At 45.5% G+C, this 26494-nt stretch overlaps 1 protein-coding gene and 1 pseudogene across 3 annotated transcripts in view; one reads left to right on the plus strand and one right to left on the minus strand.

Annotated features, from left to right (window-relative positions):
• CTPS2 (CTP synthase 2) overlaps positions 1 to 26494 on the minus strand; it is an 848459-nt gene that overhangs the window by 742948 nt on the left and 79017 nt on the right. For all 3 annotated transcript variants that reach the window (XM_063955808.1, XM_063955806.1, XM_063955807.1), the window contains one exon: positions 1620 to 1736. In XM_063955808.1, coding sequence (XP_063811878.1) covers positions 1620 to 1736 — 117 coding nt within the window. The remainder of the gene's footprint in view (positions 1 to 1619; positions 1737 to 26494) is intronic.
• LOC135052508 (5S ribosomal RNA) lies at positions 21739 to 21857 on the plus strand (annotated as a pseudogene).

Here is a 26494-nt window from a genome sequence, read left to right on the forward strand (position 1 = left end):
TTCTTTTGTATGGTTTCGTGTACATATCTGATTTTCCTGGATGAAAATTTCCAAATCTAAGTATACCACCATATCCCTGCTTACAGTGGATGTGAACTCCAGTCCAAAGTTGTTATTTTCCATGTATTTAAGGAATTCAGACAAGGTATCTCTGGGCCCACTCCATATAAACAGTAAATCGTCAATATATCTCTTCCAAATGACGATATATTCCCTAAATGGGTTATTTTCCCAAATGGACTCCTCCTCCCACCTAGCCACGAATAAATTTGCGTAACTAGGTGCGAAGGAGGAACCCATAGCTGTTCCTTTCTTTTGATTATAGAACACCCCTTGATTCCAGATAATTAATCCCATTAGGTCACCATTACAAATATAATTTATCATTTTATTAGATTAATTTATTGAACGCCATACCATTTAGTAAAGAAACTCTCTTTTCTTTTTTTAAAAGAATTTTTTTCCCATAGGGATCATAAGGGCACATGGTTGCCGCTTTTTATTTATAATTTCCTGTTTTAACATTTCCTGTTTTAAAATAAAATTAATAAAGTTTTTTAAACATAAAAAGGAAGTCCAAACAAACCATCAACATCCTAGTTAAAGGGTTTCTGGAACCCGAAACGCGTTGGAGACTACCACGGCGAGGAAAACGGAGGACCTTCAGTCAGTGCATGCAAACGCTGACACGCTAAAAACACGTGACCGCATGAAAAGATCAAGCCGGAGCGGCCGCAGCAACGGGAAGACGGCTTTATGACAACTGCGGCAGACGCTTGTGCAGGAGCATCAAGCTGCTAAAAGGTACAAGCAGGGAAAGTAGGGACAGTTTACATCCGCTCACAAAGACTGTCCAACCTGTTCTATATTGGAAAAGCTAATATTAGCAACATCCCCGTTCCACCAATTATTCACAAAAAAGAGCTGTAACATTATTACTAACTACTCTTTTATTTTACAGGTATGTGCGTTCTATATTTAATTTAATTATTCCAGCGCTCCTTACTTTTAGAATTTTTCCATTGTATTTATTATATGGAGCTGCTAATATAACATACATTAGCGCGGCAATTATTTTATTATTTTATCTCTCCTTTGCTACTGAAGCCTAAATTCCCATTTCTTTTAAACGTGCTGTTTGCCTGTGATTTTCTATTAGACATCCTTTTATCAAGTACCTATTATTAAGGTATACTGAATTTCCATTTGAGAATAAGAGGGTCTCTCAGAAGTCTCATTTTATTTCCAAGGGAGCACTAAAATGAAAACAGCTTGTTCTTCTTTTCAGTAATAGATAATGTGAGAATATTTTTATTTTCCAGTATAAAGTAAGCCTCTAACAAAAAGGACTTGGAAGAATAAAACTTAGCTAACCAAGAGCTGACTTTGCTGTGTTGTACCGTGACCCTCAGTGATATCCCTCATTTCCATATAAAATGAAAGGATGCCTTATCGTGAGTATTGGTTGTCCCTTAAAATACCCCTCTTTACTATGAGTATATGCAATGTGCAGCCTGGTTTAATGGAAGCTATTCTGTTGACCACAACAAATTTGAGTCTATAAATTCACTAGGATCTAGTGACATCACGTAGGCGTGCTGAAAATGAAATATACATACCTGTGGCACAAGACTGACATGTATGTTACAAAAATTTTCTCTCTTCGCCTTGAACTGGAACTGCCTGAAAGCTTCGATGAAAGCCATTCCTTCAATGTCCCCAATTGTTCCGCCCAGCTAAAAACACAGGACAAGCGAATAAGCTTTCCTACATTGTAATATATGGTCCGCATACAGAAAACACACCAATAAACACAATCAGCACATGAGCAGATGCAGACAGCTGGAATTAAATAAGACACAGAAATACATTATCTAAAAGAGAACTGTAACCTCCCCTTTAATCCCAGGGGTATATGGGCTACCTACAATACTACCAATGTGCCTCCACCCAAGTATTGGGAAGTATTTATGGGCCTACTTGGGAAATCCCTGTGTAAATGGTACCATTGGAATGTAATGGTGCAATAAGAATTTTGTACACCAAGAGTACACAGTTAAAGACACCAATAGTTGTGTTTATTTTCCATTGGCCACTTTAGCTGACCTTTTCTCAGTAACCTCTAACACGTTCATGTGAGAAGCACATTAACATGACATAAAGATATTTCTAATGGTTTGATGTATTCTGAGTAAATCACAAACTGTTTACTGTTCATGTTTGTTATGTATTCAGTATATGGTAGAATGTATTTCTAATAGGTATAAAGCTTATATTACAACACAATTAACCTCTGAAAATATAATGTTGCAATTAAACCCGGGTTTAGTCTCTTTAGGTAATTTAGTAACTTTAGTGCACTCGTTGGGGCCCTTTTTTCTTGTAAATCCAATATAGATGTGGCTCATGACCAATTGTCAAACGACTTTAGCTGAAGAAATACGTAGGGTTGTTACAATAATATACCATTTAATATATAATTTTTTATCCGTACACAGTCTCTCAGCAGATAAGAAAATAAGTCACTGTAACTAAAGCTCCACTCCTCTGGATATAGGTGGTCATTCTGAGTTGTTCGCTCGTTGCCGTTTTTCGCAACGGAGCGATTAGGTAGAAAATGCGCATGCGCATGATACGCAGTTATTTAACACAATACTTAGTATATTTACACAGGCTCGAGTGAGGTTTTTTCAACACTCGAGTGATCGTAGTGTGATTGACAGGAAGTGGGTGTTTCTGGGCGGCAACATGGCGTTTTCAGGGAGTGTACTAAAAAACGCAGGCGGGCCAGGTAACAACGCAGGAGTGGCTGGAGAAACGGGGGAGTGGCTGGCCGAATGCAGGGCGTCTTTGTGACGTCAAACCAGGAACTAAACAGACCGAGGTGATCGCAATCTAGGAGTAGGTCTGGAGCTACTCAGAAACTGCAAGGAATTATTTAGTAGCAGAAGTGCTAACCTTTTGTTTGCACTTCTGCTAAGCTAAGATACACTCCCAGAGGGCGGCGGCCTAGCGTGTGCAATGTTGCTAAAAGCAGCTAGCGAGCGAACAACTATCGGAGGAATTTCCTATAGAGTGCCTCTATTATGCTAAGATCCCAGGAGCTGCTGCTAAATGTAGACAGTCAGTTATGTACCACACTTGGCTACAACATGGGACTCCTAACCCATATAACGTGACTGAAGGCCCATTACAAATGCTTCCTCCTTTCTCACCCACGACTGAGCCTCTTTGCTGTGAGATGCACTGGTATGATAATAACAAGCTGGGCAGCTGTTACAAGATAGTGAGGGGTGCCATTCACCAATGTTACTCCCCCAAACTAACTGCACTGCTGACTAGAGCTGGGAAGCTCTATTTCTGCTGCAGCCTCCTGAAGGCCTGTCACTGATACAGAGGCCGACTACCTGGATGTCCATATTTCACTGTCGAATCAGGTCATATCTACAACGGTATATACAAAACCGACTGACAAAAACAATCTGTTGAGGGCCAACAGCCATCATCCAAAATCCCTGATTAAAGGACTACCAAAGTCCCAAATGTTGAGAACGGCCAGGATCAACAGTGACCAGGCGACATTGGCAGCCCAACTTGATCTGGTAGTCAACAAATTTGTTCAGAGAGGATATGATTTGTCTTAATTAAAGCATCAGAAGGAAGAAGTCCTATCCATGGATAGAGGGTCAATATTGTCCGTCAACACCAAAGAATCAGCTCTTCAGGTGATTCCATGGAAGACCACATACACTACATCTAGCCTTGTGGTTCAAAGAGCGGTTAGAGCACTTTGGCCTATAGTGGCGACAGACGAGAATCTTAAGTGTTTTAGATCTAAGAGACCTATGTCTTGCTTCATGAGAGGAAGGAACATAAAGGACAGCATAGTCCATTCGGACATAACAGGGTTTAGTAAGATACCCCCCTCCAATTTTCTGACGAAAGCCCCTGGGTGCTATAGGTGCTTGGGGTGCACCACATGCACGTATATGCCGACCGGATCTTCCTTGAAATTTCCCCTGTCCGAACAAGTGGGACACATTAGGCATGTCCTAACCTGTACCTCCAAGTTCATAGTCTACCTGATTGTATGTCCATGCGGCAAACTCTATGTGGGCAAAACCACCAGGACGTTCAGAGAACGTATGGCCTTGCACAGATCAGCCATTAACCAAGCTCTGACGGGTAAAAAAATGGACCAACCGGTAGCTAGGCATTTTGCCGAGATGCAACATTCACTTAGTTCCTTCAAACACATCATTATAGACCATGTACTAGATTCTATTCGCGGAGGAGACAGAGGAGGGAAACTCCTCAAAATGGAAGCAAGATGGATTTTCAGACTTAAAAACGACAAGCCCTAACGGACTGAACGAAAAAATTGCTTGGAATTCTCTCCATTAACCTGATAGACCATGTGGAAATCATGGAGGCCCGAACGAGATGGACTATCATGAAAATTTTAGTACATAGGATCTAGTTGCCTGTTTCGAATTACATTTAGTGTCCACTCTAGGGTGTTTTCTAACTCTGTGGTGAAAATGTAAGCATTCCACTCATAGCGGGGCGTTGGTGTAGGGACACTCGCATTTATGTTTTGAGGATTGCAACTGGGATTTGTATACTTTTATACTGAGTTTTTTTTAAATAAAACCCCGTAGATATAGCAGATAGTGTTGGGACAGTTGTCCATTAAATATAACCTTGGCAACGAGTAATCACCACGTTTGCAGTCCTCTCAAAACATGTGTGTAATACACCCCTCTCAGTGTTATTCCTTTTCTATGCTCTTGCATCACAGCTAGTTTATGTTAGTGTATTCATTAGGTCAAGTTTGATCACCTAATTATAGCATGGATGCTCCGTATTTTAACATTTCAATATTTTGTCACATTTCACTTGTTTGTTTCTCTATCTGACAGCCCCGGCCAGCGCGACCCGACGCGGCGGCTGCTACTATGGCAATCCGACGCATGGACGCGTGACGTCATCCGTAGCGGACCCCGGAAGTCCAGGGAGCGCAGCGGAGACGGATTGGCCGGAGGCGTCCGTCCTCATCACTCTTGGCGGGTTCTCTCACGGTACATAAGGTAAGCTCACTGCACCCATCACATACACCTTGAAAAAGGGGCTACGGGCCCCGAAACGTCGGTCACAGTTTGTATTTTGTGATGTTTTAATACACATCTTTATTACTTTGAAGTCCTGGAGTGCCGCTGATTTTTCTTTATCTATTGTTGCATTATCCTGGAGGGCACCCGGGCCTGTTATTGGACATACTCAGGGAGTGCTGGGCTGTTCCACTCATATATATATATATATATATATATATATATATAAAAGAAATGGGGGGATAGGGGTAGCGGCGACAAGTGTGGCAGAAAACAATGTTTTTATATGCTTTAAAAAAGCCAAAAGATGTTATTAAATTATAAAAATAAGTTTTTAATATATACGAGAGTAAAAACAGTTTCAAAAAATGGTTTTAAAATACAAGAAATTTTTTTTCATATAAAACTATACGAGAAATAAAAGGATAGGAATTCAAACTTAACTTGAAAACAGTGGGTGGTCAGTGCAGGCCAACGCGTTTCGTCTCAGCAGACCTCTTCAAGGGGTAGGGACAGAATGAAGCTGCATGTCTATTTATACCCAATATCACTTAGTTGGAGGGTTGTGACATCATAATAGATCATGTGATGTAATTATACATTATACGTTACAAAAGTTAACAAAGCTCATTTCACATCAAAGCTGGAGTAAGAACCAGGTCAGATATACTTAATAGTACTAAAAACGAGCGGGTTACATCAGTAAAAAATGTTTAAAGTCGTCCACAGTGTAATTTGGAGTCACTTCCGCCACACTTCCGGTGACGGAGGACTCCGCTCGTCACTTCCGCCCCACTTCCGGCGACCACTGCGCATGCGCCCGCGGCGGCTCCCGGCTTCACAAGTCCCATTGCGCATGCGCCTGCGGCTGTTCTGAGCTGCTCCTAGACAGAGGGAGGTGTTCTGACTTCTTAGGCTGCATCAGAGTCCATTTTGTGTGGGATGCTTGGAATACTTTTCAATAGGGCTGCGGCGGCCATCTTTAAGTAGATAAGCAGACACTCCTAGGATCCAGGCACATCGGTTTCCATAGCAACGGGTTACATACATGGAATAAAGTGATAATTTCAAAGTAGTGGTACATATGCATATTAGAGGCACAGTTTTCATAGCAACAGCTCAAAATAAACAGATATATTATATTTAAACCTTGCCAGTATGCTAAAGGTGCTAGTGCAATATAAGTGAAGCTATAAGTGACCTAAGATATTACTAATGATAATAGTGCAAATAATAAGAATTTACTTACCGATAATTCTATTTCTCGTAGTCCGTAGTGGATGCTGGGAACTCCGTAAGGACCATGGGGAATAGCGGCTCCGCAGGAGACTGGGCACAAAAGTAAAGCTTTAGGACTACCTGGTGTGCACTGGCTACTCCCCCTATGACCCTCCTCCAAGCCTCAGTTAGGATACTGTGCCCGGACGAGCGTACACAATAAGGAAGGATTTTGAATCCCGGGTAAGACTCATACCAGCCACACCAATCACACCGTACAACTTGTGATCTGAACCCAGTTAACAGCATGATAACAGAGGAGCCTCTGGAAAGATGGCTCACAACAACAATAACCCGATTTAGTTAACAATAACTATGTACAAGTATTGCAGACAATCCGCACTTGGGATGGGCGCCCAGCATCCACTACGGACTACGAGAAATAGAATTATCGGTAAGTAAATTCTTATTTTCTCTGACGTCCTAGTGGATGCTGGGAACTCCGTAAGGACCATGGGGATTATACCAAAGCTCCCAAACGGGCGGGAGAGTGCGGATGACTCTGCAGCACCGAATGAGAGAACTCCAGGTCCTCCTCAGCCAGGGTATCAAATTTGTAGAATTTAGCAAACGTGTTTGCCCCTGACCAAGTAGCTGCTAGGCAAAGTTGTAAAGCCGAGACCCCTCGGGCAGCCGCCCAAGATGAGCCCACCTTCCTTGTGGAATGGGCTTTTACAGATTTTGGCTGTGGCAGGCCTGCCACAGAATGTGCAAGCTGAATTGTACTACAAATCCAACGAGCAATAGTCTGCTTAGAAGCAGGAGCACCCAGCTTGTTGGGTGCATACAGGATAAACAGGGAGTCAGATTTTCTGACTCCAGCCATCCTGGAAACATATATTTTCAGGGCCCTGACAACGTCCAGCAACTTGGAGTCCTCCAAGTCCCCAGTAGCCGCAGGTACCACAATAGGCTGGTTCAGGTGAAACACTGAAACCACCTTAGAGAGAAATTGTGGACGAGTCCTCAATTCTGCCCTGTCCGTATGAAAAATCAGGTAAGGGCTTTTATAAGATAAAGCCGCCAATTCTGACACGCGCCTGGCCGAAGCCAGGGCCAACAGCATGACCACTTTCCATGTGAGATATTTCAAATCCACAGATTTAAGCGGTTCAAACCAATGTGATTTTAGGAACCCCAAAACTACATTGAGATCCCAAGGTGCCACTGGAGGCACAAAAGGAGGCTGTATATGCAGCACCCCCTTGACAACGTCTGAACTTCAGGAACTGAAGCCAGTTCTTTCTGGAAGAAAATCGACAGGGCCGAAATCTGAACCTTAATGGATCCTAATTTTTAGGCCCATAGACACTCCTGTTTGCAGGAAATGCAGGAATCGACCCAGTTGAAATTCCTCCGTTGGGGCCTTCCTGGCCTCGCACCACGCAACATATTTCCGCCAAATGCGGTGATAATGCTTTGCGGTCACATCCTTCCTGGCTTTGATCAGGGTAGGAATGACTTCTTCCGGAATGCCTTTTTCCTTCAGGATCCGGCGTTCAACCGCCATGCCGTCAAACGCAGCCGCGGTAAGTCTTGGAACAGACAGGGACCTTGCTGGAGCAGGTCCCTTCTTAGAGGTAGAGGCCACGGGTCCTCTGTGAACATCTCTTGAAGTTCCGGGTACCAAGTCCTTCTTGGCCAATCCGGAGCCACGAGTATAGTTCTTACTCCTCTCCGTCTTATAATTCTCAGTACCTCGGGTATGAGAGGCAGAGGAGGGAAACACATACACTGACTGGTACACCCATGGTGTTACCAGAGCGTCCACAGCCATTGCCTGAGGGTCCCTTGACCTGGCGCAATACCTGTCCAATTTTTTGTTGAGGCGGGATGCCATCATGTCCACCTTTGGTTATTTCCAACGGTTTACAATCATGTGGAAGACTTCTGGGTGAAGTCCCCACTCTCCCGGGTGGAGGTCGTGCCTGCTGAGGAAGTCTGCTTCCCAGTTGTCCACTCCCGGAATGAACACTGCTGACAGTGCTATCACATGATTTTCCGCCCAGCGAAGAATCCTTGCAGCTTCTGCCATTGCCCCCCTGCTTCTTGTGCCGCCCTGTCTGTTCACGTGGGCGACTGCCGTGATGTTGTCCGACTGGATCAGCACCGGCTGACCTTGAAGCAGAGGTCTTGCTTGGCTTAGGGCATTGTAAATGGCCCTCAGCTCCAGGATATTTATGTGAAGTGATGTCTCCAGGCTTGACCACAAGCCCTGTAAATTTCTTCCCTGTGTGACTGCTCCCCAGCCTCGCAGGCTGGCATCCGTGGTCACCAGGACCCAGTCCTGAATGCCAAATCTGCGGCCCTCTAGAAGATGAGCACTCTGCAACCACCACAGGAGAGACACCCTTGTCTTTGGTGACAGGGTTATCCGCTGATGCATCTGAAGATGCGATCCGGACCATTTGTCCAGCAGGTCCCACTGGAAAGTTCTTGCGTGGAATCTGCCGAAAGGGATTGCTTCGTAGGAAGCCACCATTTTTCCCAGGACCCTTGTGCATTGATGCACTGACACTTGGCCTGGTTTTAGGAGGTTTCTGACTAGTTCGGATAACTCCCTGGCTTTCTCCTCCGGGAGAAACACCTTTTTCTGGACCGTGTCCAGGATCATCCCTAGGAATAGAAGACGTGTCGTCGGGATCAGCTGCGATTTTGGAATATTGAGAATCCAACCGTGCTGCCGCAACACTACTTGAGATAGTGCTACCCCGACTACCAATTGTTCCCTGGATCTTGCCCTTATCAGGAGATCGTCCAAGTACGGGATAACTAAAACTCCCTTCCTTCGAAGGAGTATCATCATTTCGGCCATTACCTTGGTAAAGACCCGGGGTGCCGTGGACAAACCAAACGGCAGCGTCTGAAACTGATAGTGACAGTTCTGTACCACAAAACTGAGGTATCCTTGAACTACTTGAACGACTGGTCTACAGCCGTCTCACAGGCTACCTCTCTGACCACTCCATCCTTGATCCACTACAATCTGGCTTTCGCCCACTCCACTCCACCGAGACTGCCCTGGTGAAAGTCACCAGTGACCTGCTTTCGGCCAAATCCAAGGGCCACTTCTCTTTGCTCATCCTTCTGGACCTCTCTGCTGCCTTTGACACCGTGGATCACCCTCTCCTCCTCCGCACACTCCAAAATGTTGGCCTCTCTAGCACCGTCCTTGACTGGTTTACCTCATACCTCACTAACCGCTCCTTCTCTGTGTCTGCCTCCGGAACCACCTCACACCCTTCCATCCTTCCTGTTGGTGTCCCTCAGGGTTCTGTCCTAGGCCCCCTTCTGTTCTCCCTCTACACCTCTTCCCTGGGTGCGCTCATTAACTCCTTTGGCCTTCAATACCACCTCTATGCTGATGACACACAACTCTACCTCTCCTCTCCTGATCTGTCCCCCTCTGTCCTCTCTCAGGTCTCCAGCTGCCTCTCTGCCATCTCCTCCTGGATGTCTGAGCGCTCTCTGAAGCTCAACATGGATAAAACTGAACTTATTATCTTTCCCCCAGCCAGAGCAACACCCCCTACAAACATCTCTATCACTGTTGACAACACTATCCTCTCCCCCGTTCCCCAACTCCGCTGCCTGGGCGTCACTCTTGACTCCTCCCTCTCCTTTGCACCCTACATCCAAGCTCTGGCGCAATCTTGTCGGTTCCAGCTACGCAACATTGCTCGCATCAGGCCATTTCTCTCCCAGAGTGCAACTAAACTAATCATCCACTCACTGGTCATCTCACGACTTGACTACTGCAATGTGCTCCTCACTGGCCTCACTTGCTCCCACATCGCTCCCCTCCAATCTGTCCTCAACTCTGCAGCTAGGCTCATCTTCCTCTCCCGCCGCACCACTTCTGCCACTCCCCTTCAACAAAATCTACACTGGCTCCCATTCCCCTACAGAATCCTCTTCAAACTCCTCACCCTCACATACAAAGCCATCTCTAATTCCACTGCTCCCTACATCTCCAACCTCCTCTCCCTTCATACTCCCTCCCGCCCACTACGGTCGGCTGATGACCGTCGCCTCTCCTCTGCCTTGGTCACTGCTTCCCATGCACGAGTTCAGGATTTTGCCCGTGCTGCACCCCTTCATTGGAATGCGCTCCCCCGCTCCATTAGACTCTCCCCGACCTTGCAAAGCTTCAAACGGGCATTGAAAACCCACCTATTCATCAAAGCGTACCCCTCCAATGCATAACCTAGTCCTTAGGCTGCTCCTCCATCCCCCTGCCCCATGCCTTGGACATCTCTGCTTTGCTCGCATACCACCATCAGGCTTACCTGCTTGCACCTCATGTCATCTGTCTGTTGCCCCTCCCCACTAGATTGTTAGCTCTTCAGAGCAGGGCCCTCTTTCCTCTTGTCTAAACCCTCTTCTTGACACATTTCACTTAGCGACCATCTTTACCTGCTTTCTCTCCTGCTGGTAAAGGCTCATCTCTATCTATGGCCGCCAGCCCCAAGTAGTACAATGATTACTCCTTCGCTACTTACATCTAAGCTGTGTTATGTTTTGAGAATTGTGTTGCTCTTTGTTACCTGCACTCCATTTTTGTTATTTATTTACTGTTATGCTAAGTTTTGTCTCCCTGTACTGTCCTTTGTACGGCGCTGCGAAACACTTGTGGCGCCCTATAAATAAAATGTAATAATAATAATAATAATGGAGGTAAGCCTCCTTGATGTCCAAAGACACCATATAATCCCCTTCTTCCAAGTTCGCAATCACCGCTCTGAGTGACTCCATCTTGAATTTGAACCTGTGTATGTATTCAAGGATTTCAGATTTAAAATAGGTCTCACCGAGCCGTCCGGCTTCGGTACCACAAACAGCGTGGAATAATACCCCTGTCCCTGTTGCAGGAGGGGTATCTTGATTATCACCTGCTGGGAATACAGCTTGTGAATGGCTTCCAATACCGCCTCTCTGTCGGAGGGAGACGTCGGTAAAGCAGACTTTAGGGGAGTGCCTGAGTCCGCTTGTAAAGCCCCAGCGTCATGCTGAGGACTTGGCAGAAAACGGGAGAGGGCTTCTGTTCCTGGGAACTGGCTGTTTGCTGCAGCATTTTTCCTCTCCCTCTGCCACGGGGCAGAAATGAGGAGCCTTTTGCCCGCTTGCCCTTATGGGGCCGAAAGGACTGCGCCTGATAATACGGCGTCTTCTTATGTTGAGAGGCTACCTGGGGTAAAAATGTGGATTTCCCAGCAGTTGCTGTGGCCACCAGGTCTGATAGACCTACCCCAAATAACTCCTCCCCTTTGTAAGGCAATACTTCCATATGCCTTTTGGAATCAGCATCACCTGACCACTGCCTCGTCCATAACCCTCTTCTGGCAGAAATGGACAGCGCACTTACTCTTGATGCCAGTCGGCAAATATCCCTCTGTGCATCACGCATATATAGAAATGCATCTTTCAAATGCTCTATAGTCAGTAATATACTGTCCCTATCTAGGGTATCAATATTGTCAGTCAGGGAATCCGACCAAGCCACCCCAGCACTGCACATCCAGGCTGAGGCGATTGCTGGTCGCAGTATAACACCCGTGTGAGTGTATATACATTTTAGGATATTCTCCTGCTTTCTGTCAGCAGGTTCCTTAAGGGCGGCCCTATCAGGAGACGGTAGTGCCACCTGTTTTGACAAACGTGTGAGCGCTTTATCCACCTTAGGGGGTGTTTCCCAACGTGCCCTATCCTCTGGCGGGAAGGGGTATGATGCTAATAACCTTTTAGGAATTATCAGTTTTTTATCGGGGGAAACCCACGCTTCATCACACACTTCATTTAATTCCTCAGATGCAGGAAAAACTACAGGCAGTTTTTTCTCACCAAACATAATACCCTTTTTAGTGGTACTTGTATTATCAGAAATATGTAAAACATTTTTCATAGCATCAATCATGTAACGTGTGGCCCTAGTGGAAGTCACATTCGTCTCTTCATCGTCGACACTGGAGTCAGTATCCGTGTCGGCGTCTGTATCTGCCATCTGAGGTAACGGGCGTTTTAGAGCCCCTGATGGCTTTTGAGACGCCTAGACAGGCACGAGCTGAGTAGCCGGCTGTCTCATGTCATCAACCGTCTTTTGTAAAGAGCTGACACTGTCACGTAATTCCTTCCATAAGCTCAGCCACTCAGGTGTCGACTCCCTAGGGGGTGACATCTCCATTACAGGCAATTGCTCCGCCTCCACACCATTTTCCTCCTCATGCATGTCGACACAATCGTACCGACACACAGCATACACACAGGGAATGCTCTGATAGAGGACAGGACCCCACTAGCCCTTTGGGGAGACAGAGGGAGAGTATGCCAGCACACACCAGAGCGCTATATATATACAGGGATAACCTTATAGAAGTGTTTTTCCCCTTATAGCTGCTGTTTTATTTATACTGCGCCTAATTAGTGCCCCCCTCTCTTGTTTTACCCTTTTCTGTAGTGCAGGACTGCAGGGGAGAGTCAGGGAGACGTCCTTCCAGCGAAGCTGTGAGGAAAAATGGCGCCCGTGTGCTGAGGAGATAGGCTCCGCCCCCTTCTCGGCGGACTTTTCTCCCGCTTTTTGCTGTATTCTGGCAGGGGTTAAAATACATCCATATAGCCCTGGGGGTTATATGTGATGTATTTTCGCCAGCCAAGGTGTTTCTATTGCTGCTCAGGGCGCCCCCCCCCCAGCGCCCTGCACCCTCAGTGACCGGAGTGTGAAGTGTGCCTGAGGAGCAATGGCGCACAGCTGCAGTGCTGTGCGCTACCTTGGTGAAGACTGATGTCTTCTGCCGCCGATTTTCCGGACCTCTTCTTGCTTCTGGCTCTGTAAGGGGGCCGGCGGCGCGGCTCTGGGACCGGACTCCGAGGCTGGGCCTGTGTTCGGTCCCTCTGGAGCTAATGGTGTCCAGTAGCCAAGAAGCCCAAGCTGGCTGCAAGCAGGCAGGTTCGCTTCTTCTCCCCTTAGTCCCTCGATGCAGTGAGCCTGTTGCCAGCAGGTCTCACTGAAAATAAAAAACCTAAAACTAAACTTTTACTAAGAAACTCAGGAGAGCCTCCTAGAATGCACCCTTCTCGGCCGGGCACAAAAATCTAACTGAGGCTTGGAGGAGGGTCATAGGGGGAGGAGCCAGTGCACACCAGGTAGTCCTAAAGCTTTACTTTTGTGCCCAGTCTCCTGCTGAGCCGCTATTCCCCATGGTCCTTACGGAGTTCCCAGCATCCACTAGGACGTCAGAGAAATAACCGTAAGGCTTATATTTAGATGATGAGCCCCGTGACTATTAAAATATATATATATATATATATATATAAAACAGGTGCAGGAGGCTGTGTATAAGTACATCAGAGGGAACAGTGTATCCGAATATTAGTAATCTGTGATATTAAAACTACCAAACTACGTGATTCTATACTGGTGCTGTTATTTGGTGAATATTCATTGGAAATCGACTGTCATCCTTACAGTACCCGATCTTCCCAGGTAGTCTCCCTCCCTGGTACTGGTAAGGCCCAGACACTGCTTAGCTTCCAAGATCAGACGAGATTGGGCGTACCAGTGTGGTTTGACTGTACGCGGATCAAACAGACACCATGACAACAAAAAACAGGTTGTTTAAAATTTTTAATCGTAAAAGTGCTAACCGTGCCTTATTACATGACGTGAGATACAGGAAAAACGATAAAGAGAAGAGAGGGGGGTAAAGGATACTACACCTTATAGAAAAGGTGCGATTTCGTATCCTTCATTCAAACCAGCTGGATGTAGAGTCTGTAGCTGGAATATCCAGTACATTTCCCGTCTGGAAAGTTTATTAATGAGGTCCCCTCCTCTCTCACCCAAGGCCACGTGTTCAATAGCCTTGAATGTCATTTCCTCTGGATTAGAATTATGTTGTAACGCAAAGTGTCTGGAAACTGCATGACTTTCCACTTTGTTTTTGATGTTCCTTATATGCTCCTGGATCCATAATTTTAACGGTCTTTTTGTCTTTCCCACATACTTCATTTTGCAGGTACACTCCAAGAGGTAAATCACGGATGTTGTATTGCAGTTCATAAAATTTTATGATGTATTCCTTATTGCCTTCTGTGCCGCTAAAAAAAATAAGAATTTACTTACCGATAATTCTATTTCTCGTAGTCCGTAGTGGATGCTGGGAACTCCGTAAGGACCATGGGGAATAGCGGCTCCGCAGGAGACTGGGCACAAAAGTAAAAGCTTTAGGACTACCTGGTGTGCACTGGCTCCTCCCCCTATGACCCTCCTCCAAGCCTCAGTTAGGATACTGGGCCCGGACGAGCGTACACAATAAGGAAGGATTTTGAATCCCGGGTAAGACTCATACCAGCCACACCAATCACACCGTACAACCTGTGATCTGAACCCAGTTAACAGCATGATAACAGAGGAGCCTCTGAAAAGATGGCTCACAACAATAATAACCCGATTTTTGTAACAATAACTATGTACAAGTATTGCAGACAATCCGCACTTGGGATGGGCGCCCAGCATCCACTACGGACTACGAGAAATAGAATTATCGGTAAGTAAATTCTTATTTTCTCTGACGTCCTAGTGGATGCTGGGAACTCCGTAAGGACCATGGGTATTATACCAAAGCTCCCAAACGGGCGGGAGAGTGCGGATGACTCTGCAGCACCGAATGAGAGAACTCAAGGTCCTCCTCAGTCAGGGTATCAAATTTGTAGAATTTAGCAAACGTGTTTGCCCCTGACCAAGTAGCTGCTCGGCAAAGTTGTAAAGCCGAGACCCCTCGGGCAGCCGCCCAAGATGAGCCCACCTTCCTTGTGGAATGGGCTTTTACAGATTTTGGCTGTGGCAGGCCTGCCACAGAATGTGCAAGCTGAATTGTACTACAAATCCAACGAGCAATAGTTTGCTTAGAAACAGGAGCACCCAGCTTGTTGGGTGCATACAGGATAAACAGCGAGTCAGATTTCCTGACTCCAGCCGTCCTGGAAACATATATTTTCAGGGCCCTGACTACGTCCAGCAACTTGGAGTCCTCCAAGTCCCTAGTAGCCGCAGGTACCACAATAGGCTGGTTCAAGTGAAACGCTGAAACCACCTTAGGGAGAAATTGAGGACGAGTCCTCAATTCTGCCCTGTCCGTATGAAAAATTAGGTAAGGGCTTTTATAGGATAAAGCCGCCAATTCTGAGACACGCCTGGCTGAAGCCAGGGCTAACAGCATTACCACTTTCCAAGTGAGATATTTTAAGTCCACAGTGGAGAGTGGTTCAAACCAATGTGATTTTAGGAACCCCAAAACTACATTGAGATCCCAAGGTGCCACTGGAGGCACAAAAGGAGGCTGTATATGCAGTACCCCCTTGACAAACGTCTGAACTTCAGGAACTGAAGCCAGTTCTTTCTGGAAGAAAATCGACAGGGCCGAAATTTGAACCTTAATGGACCCTAAATTTAGGCCCATAGACAGTCCTGTTTGCAGGAAATGCAGGAAACGACCCAGTTGAAATTCCTGTGTAGGGGCCTTCCTGGCCTCGCACCACGCAACATATTTACGCCAAATACGGTGATAATGCTGTACGGTTACATCCTTCCTGGCTTTGATCAGGGTAGGGATGACTTCATCCGGAATGCCTTTTTCCTTCAGGATCCGGCGTTCAACCGCCATGCTGTCAAACGCAGCCGCGGTAAGTCTTGGAACAGACAGGGTCCCTGCTGGAGCAGGTCCTTTCTTAGAGGTAGAGGCCACGGGTCCTCTGTGAGCATCTCTTGAAGTTCCGGGTACCAAGTCCTTCTTGGCCAATCCGGAGCCACGAGTATAGTCCTTACTCCTCTCCTTCTTATGATTCTCAGTACCTTGGGTATGAGAGGCAGAGGAGGGAATACATACACTGACTGGTACACCCACGGTGTTACCAGAGCGTCCACAGCTATTGCCTGAGGGTCCCTTGACCTGGCGCAATACCTGTCTAGTTTTTTGTTGAGGCGGGACGCCATCATGTCCACCTTTGGCTTTTCCCAACGGTTCACAATCATGTGGAAGACTTCTGGGTGAAGTCCCCACTCCCCCGGGTGGAGGTCGTGTCTGCTGAGGAAGTCTGCTTCCCAGTTGTCCACTCCCGGAATGAACACTGCTGACAGTGCTATCACATGATTTTCCGCCCAGCGGAGAATCCTTGCAACTTCTGTCATTGCCCTCCTGCTTCTCGTGCCGCCCTGTCTGTTTACGTGGGCGACTGCCGTGATGTTGTCTGACTGGATCAGCACCGGCTGACCTTGAAGCAGAGGTCTTGCTAGGCTTAGAGCATTGTAGATGGCCCTTAGCTCCAGGATATTTATGTGAAGTAATGTCTCCAGGCTTGACCACAAGCCCTGGAAATTTCTTCCCTGTGTGACTGCTCCCCAGCCTCTCAGGCTGGCATCCGTGGTCACCAGGACCCAGTCCTGAATGCCGAATCTGCGGCCCTCTAGAAGATGAGCACTCTGCAACCACCACAGGAGAGACACCCTTGTCCTTGGTGACAAGATTATCCGCTGATGCATCTGAAGATGCGACCCGGACCATTTGTCTAGCAGATCCCACTGGAAGGTTCTTGCGTGGAATCTGCCGAATGGGATTGCTTCGTAAGAAGCCACCATCTTTCCCAGGACCCTTGTGCATTGATGCACTGAGACTTGGCCTGGTTTTAGGAGATTTCTGACTAGTTCGGATAACTCCCTGGCTTTCTCCTCCGGGAGAAACACCTTTTTCTGGACTGTGTCCAGGATCATCCCTAGGAATAGAAGTCGTGTCGTCGGGATCAGCTGTGATTTTGGAATATTGAGAATCCAACCGTGCTGGCGCAGCACTATCTGAGATAGTGCTACCCCGACTTCCAACTGTTCCCTGGATCTTGCCCTTATCAGGAGATCGTCCAAGTAAGGGATAACTAAAACTCCCTTCCTTCGAAGGAGTATCATCATTTCGGCCATTACCTTGGTAAAGACACTGGGTGCCGGGGACAATCAAAACGGCAGCGTCTGAAACTGATAGTGACAGTTCTGTACCACAAACCTGAGGTACCCTTGGTGAGAAGGGTAAATTGGGACATGTAGGTAAGCATCTTTGATGTCCAGAGACACCATATAGTCCCCTTCTTCCAGGTTTGCAATCACTGCTCTGAGTGACTCCATCTTGAATTTGAACCTTTGTATGTAAGTGTTCAAGGATTTTAGGTTTAAAATTGGTCTCACCGAGCCGTCCGGCTTCGGTACCACAAATAGTGTGGAATAGTAACCCTTTCCCTGTTGTAGGAGGGGTACCTTGATTATCACCTGCTGGGAATACAGCTTGTGAATGGCTTCCAATACTGCCTCCCTGTCTGAGGGAGACGTCGGTAAAGCAGACTTTAGAAAACGGCGAGGGGGAGACGTCTCGAATTCCAATTTGTACCCCTGAGATACCACTTGAAGGATCCAGGGGTCCACTTGCGAGTGGGCCCACTGCGCACTGAACTTCTTGAGACGGGCCCCCACCGTGCCTGAGTCCGCTTGTAAAGCCCCAGCGTCATGCTGAGGACTTTGCGGAGGCGGGAGAGGGCTTTTGTTCCTGGGAACTGGCTGTTTGTTGCAGCCTTTTCCCTCTCCCTCTGCCACGGGGCAGAAATGAGGCGCCTTTTGCCCGCTTGCCCTTATGGGGCCGAAAGGACTGCGCCTGATAATACGGCGTCTTCTTAGGTTGAGAAGCTACCTGGGGTAAAAATGTGGATTTTCCAGCAGTTGCCGTGGCTACCAGGTCTGATAGACCTACCCCAAATAACTCCTCCCCCTTATAAGGCAATACTTCCATGTGCCTTTTAGAATCCGCATCGCCTGACCACTGCCGCGTCCATAAACCTCTTCTTGCAGAAATGGACAGCGCGCTAACTCTTGATGCCAGTCGGCAAATATCCCTCTGTGCATCACGCATATATAGAAATGCATCCTTCAAATGCTCTATAGTCAGTAATATACTGTCCCTATCTAGGGTATCAATATTTTCAGTCAGGGAATCCGACCACGCCAGGCCCGCACTGCACATCCAGGCTGAGGCGATTGCTGGTCGCAGTATAACACCCGTGTGAGAGTATATACATTTTAGGATATTCTCCAGCTTTCTATCGGCAGGCTCCTTTAGGGCGGCCGTATCAGGAGAGGGTAGTGCTACCTGTTTAGACAAGCGTGTGAGCGCTTTATCCACCCTAGGGGGTGTTTCCCAACGTGCCATATCCTCTGGCGGGAAAGGGTACGATGCCAATAACCTTTTAGGAATTATCAGTTTTTTATCGGGGGAAACCCACGCCTCATCACACACTTCATTTAATTCCTCGGATACAGGAAAAACTACAGGCAGTTTTTTCTCACCAAACATAATACCCTTTTTAGTGGTACTTGTATTATCAGAGATATGCAATACATTTTTCATTGCTTCAATCATGTAACGTGTGGCCCTAGTGGAAGTCACGTATGTCTCCTCATCATCGACACTGGAGTCAGTATCCGTGTCTGTGTCTGCCATTTGAGGTAACGGGCGTTTTAAAGCCCCTGATGGCGTTTGAGACCCCTGGACAGGCACAAGCTGAGTAGCCGGCTGTCTCATGTCGTCAACTGTCTGTCGTAAAGAGCTGACACTGTCACGCAATTCCTTCCATAAGCTCATCCACTCAGGTGTCGACTCCCTAGGGGGTGACAACTGTATAATAGGCAATTGCTCCGCCTCCATCTCATTTTCCTCCTCAAACATGTCGACACAATCGTACCGACACACCGCACACACACAGGGAATGCTCTGATAGAGGACAGGACCCCACTAGCCCTTTGGGGAGACAGAGGGAGAGTATGCCAGCACACACCAGAGCGCTATATATAGACAGGAATACCACTATAAAATGTGCTTTTCCCTTTATAGCTGCTGTTAGTATCAAAACTGCGCCAAATTAGTGTCCCCCTCTCTTTTTTACCCTTTTCTGTAGTGCAGGACTGCAGGGGAGAGTCAGGGAGACGTCCTTCCAGCGGAGCTGTGATGGAAAATGGCGCCCGTGTGCTGAGGAGATAGGCTCCGCCCCCTTCTCGGCGGCCTTTTCTCCCGCTTTTTTGGTGAGTTCTGGCAGGGGTTAAAATACATCCATATAGCCCTGGGGGTTATATGTGGTGTATTTATGCCAGCCAAGGTGTTTTACATTGCTGCTCAGGGCGCCCCCCCCTAGCGCCCTGCACCCTCAGTGACCGGAGTGTGAAGTGTGCCTGAGTAACAATGGCGCACAGCTGCAGTGCTGTGCGCTACCTTGTTGAAGACTGATGTCTTCTGCCGCCGATTTTTCCGGACCTCTTCTTGCTTCTGGCTCTGTAAGGGGGCCGGCAGCGCGGCTCTGGGACCGAGCTCCGAGGCTGGGCCTGTGTTCGGTCCCTCTGGAGCTAATGGTGTCCAGTAGCCTAAGAAGCCCAATCCACTCTGCACGCAGGTGAGTTCGCTTCTTCTCCCCTTAGTCCCTCGATGCAGTGAGCCTGTTGCCAGCAGGTCTCACTGAAAATAAAAAACCTAAACTTAAACTTTCACTAAGAAGCTCAGGAGAGCCCCTAGTGTGCACCCTTCTCGGCCGGGCACAAAAATCTAACTGAGGCTTGGAGGAGGGTCATAGGGGGAGGAGCCAGTGCACACCAGGTAGTCCTAAAGCTTTTACTTTTGTGCCCAGTCTCCTGCTGAGCCGCTATTCCCCATGGTCCTTACGGAGTTCCCAGCATCCACTAGGACGTCAGAGAAATTTCTGTTCCGGTGTAGATATCTGCATATGTTGCATATGTTGCATTTTCCACACTTATATGAACCTGTGCATTTCAGCCTCGGAGTCTTGCAGATGGATTCTTCTCTTAACATACTTGGTGCAATAATGTCCTTCAAATTTCTTGACTTTTTGAAAATAAGTTCTGGTTGGGGCGGTAGGTTATTTACAATGCTGCGGTACAGCGATGGGAACAACATTTGCCCCGAGTTTCGCTAACCTATTTATGGGAAGTTGGGAGAGAGTATATATTTACAACTCAAGTGTCTTCAAGGAGAAAGTGATATTATATAAACGATACATTGACGACATCCTAATCATCTGGGACGGCACAACAGAAACTTTTAATGATTTCCTCAGGACATTGGGAATCAACTATATGAATCTCGCCTTCACCTCTACTGTAGATAGTAGATCTGTGGAGTACCTACTGTAGATCTGATTCTAACTGGAGAGAATGGAGGGGTCACCACAAAAAATTTCATCAAGAAGGTCAACATGAATAGTAACTTACACTATCAGAGTAACCATTTAGAAAGGTGGAAGAACAATATCCCGGCATCCCAATTCTCAAGAATAAAGAGAAACTGCACAAGCTCTGAGGACTGTGATGACCAACTTGAAGTCTACAAGAAAAGGTTTGAGGATAAAAGATACCCCGGGTCTATTCTAGATGCAGCGCTGGAAAAGACAAGAACCCTCAACAGAGAAGATCTTTTGACGTATAAAACCAGAGAAGAGAAAAAAGTCTCAGTGGCCTTTATTACTACCTTCAGTCAACACGAAAAAGTAATAAGAAAATCACCTAAAACCCATTGGAACATCCTCCTAATGGACCCAGTGCTTAAGGAGATCCTACCGCCCCAACCAGAACTTATTTTCAAAAAGTCAAGAAATTTGAAGGACATTATTGCACCAAGTATGTTAAGAGAAGAATCCATCTGCAAGACTCTGAGGCTGAAATGCACAGGTTCATATAAGTGTGGAAAATGCAACATATGCAGATATCTACACCGGTACAGAAAAACTTTTAGCGGCACAGAAGGCAATAAGGAATACATCATAAAAGATTTTATGAACTGCAATACAACATCCGTGATTTACCTCTTGGAGTGTACAGTACCTGCAAAATGAAGTATGTGGGATAGACAAAAAGACCGTTAAAATTACGGATCCAGGAGCATATAAGGAACATCAAAAACAAAGTGTAAAGTCATGCAGTTTCCAGACACTTTGCGTTACAACATAATTCTAATCCAGAGGAAATTACATTCAAGGCTATTGAACACGTGGCCTTGGGTGAGAGAGGAGGGGACCTCGGTAATAAACTTTCCAGACGGGAAATGTACTGGATATTCCAGCTACAGACTCTACATCCAGCTGGTTTGAATGAAGGATACAAAATCGCACCTTTTCTATAAGGTGTAGTATCCTTTACCCCCCTCTCTTCTCTTTATCGTTTTTCCTGTATCTCACGTCATGTAATAAGGCACGGTTAGCACTTTTACGATTAAAAATTTTAAACAACCTGTTATTTGTTGTCATGGTGTCTGTTTGATCCGCGTACAGTCAAACCACACTGGTACGCCCAATCTCGTCTGATCTTGGAAGCTAAGCAGTGTCTGGGCCTGACCAATACCAGGAAGGGAGACTACCTGGGAAGATCGGGTACTGTAAGGATGACAGTCGATGTATAATAAATATTGACCAAATAGCAGCACCAATATAGAATCACATATTTTAGTGACAACCTGGTTCTTAGTGTCATGGTGTCTGTTAAAATTCACGTACAGTCAAACCATACTGGTACGCCCAATCTCGCTTGATCTTGGAAGCTAAGCAGTGTCCGGGCCTGACCAGTACCAGGGAGGGAGACTACCTGGGAAGATCAGGTACTGTAATGATGACAGACGATTTCCAATGAATATTCACCAAATAACAGCACCAGTATAGAATCACGTAGTTTGGTAGTTTTAATATCACAGATTACTAATATCCGGATACACTGTTCCCTCTGATGTACTTATACACAGCCTCCTGCACCTGTTATATATATATATATATATATATATATATATATATATATATTTATATTTTAATAGTCACGGGGCTCATCATCTAAATAAGCCTTACGGTTATATTTGCACTATTATCATTAGTAATATCTTAGGTCACTTATAGATTCACTTATATTGCACTAGCACCTTTAGCATACTGGCAAGGTTTAAATATAATATATCTGTTTATTTTGAGCTGTTGCTATGAAAACTGTGCCTCTAATATGCATATGTACCACTACTTTGAAATTACCACTTGTTTCTATTATTCCATGTATGTAACCCGTTGCTATGGAAACCGATGTGCCTGGATCCTAGGAGTGTCTGCTTATCTACTTAAAGATGGCCGCCGCAGCCCTATAAAAAAAGTATTCCAAGCATCCCACACAAAATGGACTCTATCTGATGCAGCCTAAGAAGTCAGAACACCTCCCTCTGTCTAGGAGCAGCTCAGAACAGCCGCGGGCGCATGTTCAATGGGACTTGTGTAGCCGGGAGCCGCTGCGGGCGCATGCGCAGTCGCCGCCGGAAGTGACGAGCGGAGTCCTCCGTCACCGGAAGTGTGGCGGAAGTGACTCCAAATTACACTGTGGACGACTTTAAACGTTTTTTACTGATGTAACCCGCTCGTTTTTAGTACTATTAAGTATATCTGACCTGGTTCTTACTCCAGCTTTGATGTGAAATGAGCTTTGTTAACTTTTGTAACGTATAATGTATAATTACATCACATGATCTATTATGTCACAACCCTCCAACTAAGTGATATGGGTATAAATAGACATGCAGCTTCATTCGAGACGAAACGCGTTGGGCCTGTACTGACCACCCACTGTTTTCAAGTTAAGTTTGAATTCCTATCCTTTTATTTCTCGTATAGTTTTATATGAAAAAAAATTCTTGTATTTTAAAACCATTTTTTGAAACTGTTTTTACTCTCGTATATATTAAAAACTTATTTTTATAATTTTATAACATCTTTTGGCTTTTTTAAAGCATATAAAAACATTGTTTACAGCCACACTTGTCGCCGGTACCCCTATCCCCCCATTTCTTATACTTTTTAACAATACTATACCAGTGTTGCATTTTTAGGGTTGGGCTGACACCATTTTTAAGGTTACGTGGGCTTTTAGCTTTTTATCGAAATTTTATAATTTGTTTACATAGTTTTACTGAGATTTTCACCTCACAAGTGGCGCTGTACTATCTTTTTGCATATATATATATATATATATATATATATATAAACAGTCTGCTAGGACCGGCACTCCCCTTCCAATTCTCAATGCTCAGGTGCCATCTCAGGTAGGGATGGATACATAGAACAGAATAAAGCGGCACTCTGAGTCTGTCAAATGTCAAATATATTTCACACAAAAAGTGATCCGACGTTTCGGGGTCCAAGCGCCCCTTTGTCAAGGTGAACAATACCACAAATCATAAAACACATACCTTATAAAGGTGAAGAAACGTCGGATCACTTTTTGTGTGAAATATATTTGACATTTGACACTCAGAGTGCCGCTTTATTCTGTTCTATGTATATATATATATATATATATATATATATATATATATATATATATGTGTGTTTAACCCCTAATTAGGGTTACGGAATAAGGTAGCATTTTATGTATAGCAAATCCTCCAAGATTGTGTTGTGCAAGCATTCTCTACCATTCATTATAACAGAGTTAGGGATCCCTTGGCTGCCTTCAAGAACCATCAGTCCCAGCATACTGTACCTTACCAGCCTATGCTTGTAGACCTGTTGCTCTATGGCAGTATACCTATCATTATACCCATCTGACCTCCTTGAAACAGTTCTACATAGCAGACACTCTTGAAACAGGTGAAATTAAATTGACATACTAAACAAACACAAATAGTATAAGAAAATCATTGCTCATTTCAAGAACCCACACACCAGAGAATGAAATGCCATAACCCTGGAGTCTATTACTGTAAAGTATGCACTACTGTATGTGGCTAGTGAGAACCTGTAACAAGTAAATAACAAGTGATAACAGACAACACACAAAGGAATAATAAGACACTTCTACCCAGTGATGATCAGATGTAAGAAATAGGGGTGTATTCTAGAAGTGTCGGAAGACGGCAGTTTCCCACAGGTTTAGGTCGGAAGGAGTTCCGACCTATTCAATGCTGGCTGTTTTTTCCCGACAAGTCGGGAATTCCCGACTTGTCGGAAAACACATGGATTGTCGGATTAACCGCGGATCCACGTGTTCCGTGGCCAAGTCCGACAGGTTTTGGCCCCAGTTCCGACAATTTCAATCTGACTTTTTTTAAAGTCGGATTGACATTGTCGGAACCAGGGAAGCAGGGACAGGTAGGAGGGAATGGAAGCATGTGAGCCGAGTAGCTTGGACGCCGGTGAGCCGAGCAGCTTGGATGCCGGTGAGCCGAGCAGCGTGGCCGCCGGTGAGAGCAGCGTGGACACCGGCGAGGAGAGCAGAGTGGATGCCGGTGAGAAGAGGAGCAGCAAACAGCAGCAGCACAGATGGGGTATGAGCATCTGTGACAGTTGTCGGGAACGACCAAATCCGACAAACGGATTTGGCCGCTCATTGAATACTACTAACCTGTCGGATCCTTTCCGTTGGAAAGGATCCAACAGGTATTGAATATTCCTCAAGATATAAGTACTGTAATCCTCAGGTGAGACATGACCCTGATAATGTCTCATGGCTCTGTTCATTTTTCCACAAAACACAGCAGAGCGCTACAGGCTTTAAAATTAAAGTATGTAAACAAATGAAAATATCATTTTATTTAGCTTAAATAAAATATGTATTTTCCATATGTTCATTTTATAGATCAATTAAGAAGGGTCAGAGCTCCTATTGTATTTATTCTTTAAAACAGGAGACAGGTGGATATTAGCCCTGCAAATCCATACAATTTAAATAGAAGCATCTGCAGGTATTATTTACTGTAACAGCACATATGTGCCAATCACAGTATTTGCATTTGGAGATTGTGGGTTTAAAATGTACACAGTGTAAAAGTATACTTCATACGCTAGTCTATTACCACTTTAGAGTCATTCCATTTATTTGGGAGGCAGTCAATTGCCAGCTGTCGGGATCTTGGCTGTCAGGATACTGACGCAGGAATCCCGACACTCTGTGAAATACCGGCGGTTGGAATCCCGACCGTCGGCTGGAATCCCCACTTGGGTGGTGGTCCACACCTCCACCAGAGGGGGAATATTACCCTGTGGTGACCGAAGGTTACCACCGGGCCCGAAGCCTGGTGAGTGCAGCGTGCCTGCAAGGGAACACAATACAATTATATAGACACCCAAACGCACCGGACCAACTTTATTTGTGGACCCGCCTGCGTCCGTGTGTGAACATAAATTCAGGCGCAGCTATATATTTATATGCAATATCCAATAAATTTAGCTATTCACCACCACTTAAAATCTAAATGCAGCTCCCACTCAGTAACCTGAAGTGTATACCAATTTCGAAACAAAAAAGAAATCACTTATGTGAGAGAGCGCAAAAGATTTTAAACATTTTTATTTTATATTAAAAACTATAAAACTATTATAGCATCATCATATGCATATAATGCTATATGCCTTTGAAACATATAATTATTGAATCTACACAATAAAGCTACCATGAATCAGGAACACATATCAGTCCATAAGAGATTATTTAACACCAGCTGCCACTGGTTTGCAGAATTATCCTCACCGTTCCTTTTAACCACTTAGTGGCTAGAATACAGTCCAATGTCCCGCATCAACAGATTCTAGACTCTTTCTCCACAGAAATGTTATATGGATACTGATAAAACTTCATGAATAGTGTCTGATGTTCATGAAATATTGTAGCAAAAAGTTCCAATATTATATTCAAACTGTAATACTTTTGTTATTTTCGTAGATGGACAGACTTAGATTTGCATACAGGGATTGTGCCTCTTATCCCTTGACACTTAGATGATATTGTGTCTAGCAATTCCTGAAATACTTTTCCATTAGACTCACTGAAGTGCTTACTGTTATCCAGGGTCTTTATCATACATATTGTGTGTGTTGAGAGTTTTTATACTGGTAAAATGTACTTTGAAATGCAGTGTACGGTAAGTGTTACCATCAAGCTCCGCCCCTCCTGGTCTGAGTGACAGCGACTAAAACTGGGTGATTTTTAGGTAAATTTATCTCCCCCGATTGTACCCCTGCAGTGCTTACAAGTATTGCACAAGCTATGTGTCTAG

This window comes from Pseudophryne corroboree, chromosome 2, assembly GCF_028390025.1.
Source record: "Pseudophryne corroboree isolate aPseCor3 chromosome 2, aPseCor3.hap2, whole genome shotgun sequence".
NCBI lineage: Eukaryota > Metazoa > Chordata > Amphibia > Anura > Myobatrachidae > Pseudophryne > Pseudophryne corroboree.